This window comes from Neomonachus schauinslandi, chromosome 9, assembly GCF_002201575.2.
Source record: "Neomonachus schauinslandi chromosome 9, ASM220157v2, whole genome shotgun sequence".
In the NCBI taxonomy this organism is placed as follows: Eukaryota; Metazoa; Chordata; class Mammalia; order Carnivora; family Phocidae; genus Neomonachus; species Neomonachus schauinslandi.
Window position 1 is genome coordinate 103,790,146 of NC_058411.1, and position 6,098 is coordinate 103,796,243.

At 59.5% G+C, this 6,098-nt stretch overlaps 1 protein-coding gene across 1 annotated transcript in view; it reads right to left on the reverse strand.

Annotated features, from left to right (window-relative positions):
- Positions 1-569: 569 nt before the first annotated feature.
- The window catches only part of IGDCC3 (immunoglobulin superfamily DCC subclass member 3), a 40,674-nt gene continuing 35,145 nt past the window's right edge, over positions 570-6,098 (reverse strand). Inside the window, exons 6-14 of the mRNA XM_021693719.1 lie at positions 4,948-5,106; positions 3,646-3,811; positions 3,110-3,357; positions 2,759-2,923; positions 2,303-2,494; positions 2,072-2,176; positions 1,433-1,571; positions 1,075-1,291; positions 570-785 (exon numbers count right to left, since the gene is read on the reverse strand). Coding sequence (XP_021549394.1) covers positions 570-785; positions 1,075-1,291; positions 1,433-1,571; positions 2,072-2,176; positions 2,303-2,494; positions 2,759-2,923; positions 3,110-3,357; positions 3,646-3,811; positions 4,948-5,106 — 1,607 coding nt within the window. The remainder of the gene's footprint in view (positions 786-1,074; positions 1,292-1,432; positions 1,572-2,071; positions 2,177-2,302; positions 2,495-2,758; positions 2,924-3,109; positions 3,358-3,645; positions 3,812-4,947; positions 5,107-6,098) is intronic.

Consider the following 6,098-nt stretch of genomic DNA (forward strand, 5'->3'; position numbering starts at 1 on the left):
TTTTCGTCGTCTTTTTTTTTTAAACTCTGGACAACCATATGGGGAGGGAGACGGGGTTGCCCCTACAGGGGCTTGAGGTAGGAGTGCATTTGGGGCTCTGTGGGGTGGGGGGGCTGGGGCCACGGCCCCACTCCCCCAAGAACATTCATTCCGGCTGAGGTAGGTACTGAGAGCCAAATAGCAAAAATCCATCCTGAGAAAACAAGGTCAGTGGAGGGTGACAGCGTCAGGGGCCCAGCCACAGCAGGGGTGTATTTTTGGAGCCTAATTCACCTTCCTCTCTCTTCTTTTTCTTTTTTTAAAGGAAAACATTAGTTCCATTCCAAGTCATATGGATACCAGACAGAGGTGAGGGGGGACATTAGTCCAAGGGAGAGGCTCCTGCAGGAACCCCTCCAAGTCCTGGGGGGGGGTCCCTGCTGAGGCTACTTTAGGTCTTGACCACCTGAGGGTCAGTCAGGACAGAAATGCTGGGAAGCCCCCATCTGAGTCCCACATGACAGGAGAAATCTTGCCTTTGACCTGAGAAGGGGCGGGGGGTGCCCCCTCCAGGGCCTGCCAGACACTGGCTACTGTCCCGAGCGAGCTGGCTGGGCAGCCGGTGCCGTGGGAGGTGGGATAGCCTGTCCTTCGCTGAGGAGGCCAGGGCCTACGTCCTGGGGCGGCAGGGCGGCTGCAGGGCCTGCGCTGGGGGCCTTGGCTTCTGACATCATCTCCTCCAGAAGGCTGAATCCCTCGAGTGGCAGCATGGAGAACTGGGTCTCCTCACTCAGGGCAGGGTGAGGGTCCCCCAGATCCTGCTGGGGAAAGGACCAGCACACCAGTGTCAGCATGAGGGTCAGAGCCCGCGAGCCCCCAGCCAGAGGGTCAGGCCCTGGACCCAATCCCACTCAGGACTCTGGGCCACCCTGCCTGATTCAGGCGTTCAGAGAGCAGCGCCAGCCATACGTTCTGTGCCTGGAGCTTGGAGAAGGCCGAGGACCCAGGCTTGTGAGCAAGGTGAAGGGAGGGCAGGACAGGGAGGTGGTCTGAGCCTGAAGCAGGAGGCTTGCTCGAGGTGGGGGCACTCACCATGGGTCTGGGGTCAGGTCTGGGGTCAGGCCGCCCCGCTGCCCCAGCTGGGGGGAACAGCTGTTCCAGTTCTTTCATGTCCACAGGCTTCTTATCTCGGCCCAGCTGGCCCCGCTCTCCCCGGCCCGCCCCATTCAGTGCCAGGATGCTAGGATCCCTTGGGCTCCGGGGGCCCTGAGGAGGGGAGAGCTGGTTTTCTACATCCTTACACAAGAGGACCCTGAGGGTTGAGCCAAGAATTAGGGGGAGGGCTTGGGAGGGGGAGCAAAAACAGAAGGCTGGATACAGTGAGCCCCAACTCTGCTTTCCCCTGCGGCAGTGCCTTCTCCAGGCTACCCCCACCCTCCTGCCTGGGACCCACCTGCCCCTTTGGCCGAACAGGAGGAAGAGGACGCAGAAGATGATGCAGGTGACCCCGATGTGGATACCAATGACGATGCCTGTGGTGGGCGTCTGGTTGGTGGGTTCCTCCTTCCGGCAGTCACACGGTGGGCTCAGGGCTAGGGGCAGGGGAAGGTTGAGCGCTGTGGCTCTCCCGGCCCGAAGCCCCTCTGGACACCCAGCCTCTGGGAGCTCCTCCTTCCTCAGCTGAACCTGCCTCCATGTCTACATCCCCTTTGCCTTTGGGACCCCAGCCCAACTTCTTCAGGTTCTCTTTCCCCACTACCGAGTACTAACTTTGTGCCCAATGCGGCGAATAACACTTCTACATGGACCATTTCATCCTTACCACGGCTTTAGAAAGTAGGTGGTATTATCCCTATTTTATAGAGGAGAAAACTGGGGCTCAGAGACGGTAAGTAACTTGCCCACGGTCACAAAGCTAGAATGTCACACCGCCGAACCTCAAACTCAGATCTAGGCCTATGTTCTCAAGGGCTCCATGAGCTGTTACACTCTCCCACCTTCCCTGTGTCCCTGTCACCCCCTCCTCCCTCCACACCTGGCCTCCCTTCCTGAGCCCCAGTCTTGAGCCCGGCAACCCCCTCCCCCAACTCACCTGTCCTCTCAGATGCTCCCCTCAAAGACACGAAGCGGACCGTGGCATTGCCCTCCCCGTGCTGGTTGTAGGCAAGCAGCTTCACCTCATACACTGCACTGGGGTCTGAGGGAAAAGCAGTGCTGTGCTGAGTGACCGTCCCAGCTCCCACCGGCAGCTCTGCTGCAGCAGGGAAAGAGAGGTGACCCCCGCACCACACCCCTGCCCCGCTCCCTGCGTGGTCTGCCTCACCGAGCCGGCTGAGGTTGTAGGAGAAGACAGTTGCAGGCAGCACGATGGGGCCAGTGAAGGAGGCCCTGCTCGCTGGGCGGTAGAACAGCTTGAAGCCGCCCTCATGCTGGGCCAGCCGGGGCCAGGGCCCCCACAGCAGCTGCAGGGATGAGCTGCCCAGGACCCGCACCGACAACGGGGGTGGGGCGGGGGCTGCAGGCAGAGGAGGTCTGGACGTGAGGGCCCGGGCCACCTTCCGCCTGGGACCCCGACCCCCACGAGCCCGGCCGCTCTCTGGCCTCTGCTTGCTCAGAGACGCTCTTCCGTGAACTGGATGCCCCCTTCTCAAGTAGACCCAGACCCCACTCAGCCTCGGGGCCGGGCGCCCGGGGGGGTCTAGCGTGGTGAACAGGCGCGCGTGCTGTTTGGCTCTAATTCCCGGACCGTCTGGTAGCACGCTCCGTACCCAGGCCTCACCTTCGCCCAGGGTGCTGGCCAGCACAGGGGCAGAGGCTGAGCTGGCCCCCCTCGGCGTGTAGGCCTTGATGTAGAAGCTGTAGGCAGTGGAGGGTTCAAGGTCGTTCACCAGGTGCTGAAAGGTGCTCTTGCTGACTGCCTCCTGGTACTCCAGCTCCGGAGGGTCTAGGGAGGTGAAGGGTAGGGCAGGGCAGCGTAAGGGATGCGAGGGAGTCCTACCAGCATTGGTGAAATGAGGGCATCCAGGGTGCGGGGGGGACAAGGGAGGGAAGGGGTTGGGTCAGGACACTCAGGATTGAAAGGGATGAGAAACCGTGAATAAAAGGAAGGGGCCTCGGAGACCCCACTCACCAGCAGCCTTCCTGATGTGCAGGACATAGCCAATAATCTCCTTGGTGTTGACCAGGGGTTCGTTCCAGGACACGCGGACCTCAGTGGATGACACGGAGACTGCCTGCACATTGAGGGGGGGCCCAGGCAGCCCCTCAGCCCATAGCACGGTCAGCCTGGCACTGGCCTGGGAGGATCCAGCACTGTTTTCGGCTACGCACTGGTAGATGGCCTCGTCTTCAGGGCCGATCCCAGAAATTGTCAGGGTGCTGTAGGGGGAGGGAGAGCCTCAGATCCCCTCCTCTTCCCAGAGTATCCCTGAAATTTGGCCAGATCACCCCGTTTGAGAGATGGAGAAACTGAGCCCCTCCAGAACACACGACTTGTCTGAGGTCTCTCCGTAAGTCAGGGGCAGACCTGGAACTCAAACCCAAGTCTCCGGATCCAATTTAGTGCTCTTTCCTGGCAGGATGGGCACAGCCTGCTCAGGCCATTCATCCGGGCCCCCTTCCCCGCATCTTCCCCCGTTCCCACCCCAGCACACACCACACACATGCCTGTTGTTATTCTTGAGCCTGACGTGGCCTCCTGGCCCCAGCACCTGTCCGTTCTTCAACCATGTGACATGTGGGGGTGGCTCCCCCTGGGCTTGGCAGGTGAACATGGCTGTGGTCCCAGCTGGCCTGGAGATGGACTGGGGGTGCTGGACAAACTCAGCTGGGGCTGGGGTGGGGAGCAGAGAGAAGCACGAGGAGCCGTGAGGGGTAGGTGGATGGGGACGAGAAAGCTGTGAGTGAAGGGATGGGTGGGTATGGGGACAGGGTGGGCTCGGGATGCACACGTCCATCCCTTAGAGAATCCTCCAGGTGGGGCCCACCCTCCACCCTGGCCCAGGCTTCAGGAGATGACAGCAGGGCTCAGCTCACTGGCCCCAGCGAGGCAGACCCAGGAGAGGACTCCATTTTAATGACTATTTAAAAGACTGACATTTGTATCTGAAAGCAATCAAGCTGAGCTCCCTGTTCAGGAAATTGTTAAATAAATAAATGTGCTAATAGGTTTGGCTGCACCTCGAAGGCGGTAATGACGGGGAGATGGATGAGCCCTCAGTACCAGCTCCCCTCACCCCTACATTCAGTTCCCCCCTCCTCCAATCCCAGGCCTCCAGCTTCCATTAACACCCGAGAAATGAAATGCTCCATCACTTTCATTTGGACAGATTAACGGCACATGGAATGCTAAACAAACAGGCATTTAAGTTCCTAATTCCCCTATCTCCCACCCCTTTCCCAGCTCTCTCAGAAGGAACCACCCCAGAAAGCCCCTGAGAATGGGATCCCAGCCCAGTTCATGGGGACAGTTGAGCCCCAGTGCAGGAGGAGGGACAGAAGGACCTGATCAGCTTCAGAGGGTAACACCCCCCCCCCGACACATTGGAGACCAGCTGTACATGTGCACATGTGTGTGGCAGGAGCTGGGGTGTGAGTGTGAGAATGACAAACACCTGAGAGCGGGCAGGTGCCACGCGTGCGTGAAGGAGCACAGCACGTGGGGAAGAGGGCACGTGGGTTGGGGGAGGCAGCGGAGATTATAAAATGGGAATGACTGGGCGTGGGTGGAGGGATGGCAAGGACACCCCGAGGGGCATGCAGGGGCCGATAACTGAGAATGCATTCCCCTTCTCGGCACATGCCTTCCTGGGGGAGAGCTGGGGGCTGCCTTGTGGCCTGGAGGCCCGGAGAGGGGCAGGGGCCAGGGTTAGGAGGAGTCCAGGGCCCTGAGCTTGGGTCAGAGCTGGTGATGAAGCCAGGAAGGAATGGGGCAGGAGGAGAGGGCTGCGGGGCTGGGGAGCTCCATACCTTGCACCACCAGCCGGCCCTGCGCTGTTCGCCTCACCCGGGTGCCTGGCCTGTTGGCCGCGCAGACATAGACGCCGGAGTGCTGGACCGTCACGTCTGAGATGATAAGATTTCCAGTGCCCAGCACCTGGATGCCCTCTACCCCAATGGGGCGGCCATCTGAGGAGGTAGGGGAGGGGGTAAGAGTGTGGAAGAGGGCAAGTGAGGAATGGTCCAGGGAACCTCAATCTTTCACTCTGCACCCTTCCTCCCAAGCATCAGGGCATTGTGGAAGCAGCAGGACCAGCACTGAAAACTTGCCTAGCAGCAGAGACCTGGGCTCTAATTCTAGCATTTTTACCAATTCACTGGCAACCTTCAAGTCCCTTCCCCTCAAGAAAGTAAGGGGTTCGGATTAGATGGGCGTTTCCCAGCCTGGTTTGTCTCTCTCGAAAAAAGTTCCATGCTCAAATTTTCATTCCACTTGTGGACTGTCACATTGCCCTTTAATATAAAGGCTCTGAGAAGTCCCGCAGCAAAGGGACCTGGTTAAACCTGTTTTCCAAAGTTGTTAGACGTTAGACCACCAAGCCATTCTTTCCTCCCTGCAGATCACGCGTTGGGAAATGTTGGACCAGATGGTCCTTGCAGTGCCTATGGGCTCCTCCTAATGGTGAGGCCACTCTTTCCAGCCTCTCCCAGGGACTGGGCCCTCCCCCCACCCCAGGATCAGATTAGCACAGTCAGAATGCAAGGAGACAGCTCCCCATTCAGTGGCTGAAGTGGTGAAATCTACTCCATTATCCTGCCTGCTGCCCCCTCCTTCCCTGATCACTCAGCTGCTACAATGTGGCACAGTCTCCTTGTGAATGCGACCCCACCCCAGCCCCTCCAGACTCTCCTTCCCCTAGTGACCTTTCCGCTCAGACAATGTGGGCCCATCTGCACCCTTTCACTTCTCTCCTTCAGCTGCCTAGGGATTTAGGCTGGGGATTTAGGGGGCCAGGCTAGAGACTGGGGGGCCCAGAGATAGGGTGTGACAAATGGCTGAGATTTTGAGGGGTTTGGAGTGGCACTGCCGGGGAGTACAGCCAGGGTGTCGAGGGCAGGGACACGCAGGAGGGAAAAGAACCTGGGGGAAGGAGAGCTGCCGGGGGCGGGGGCGGGGGGGG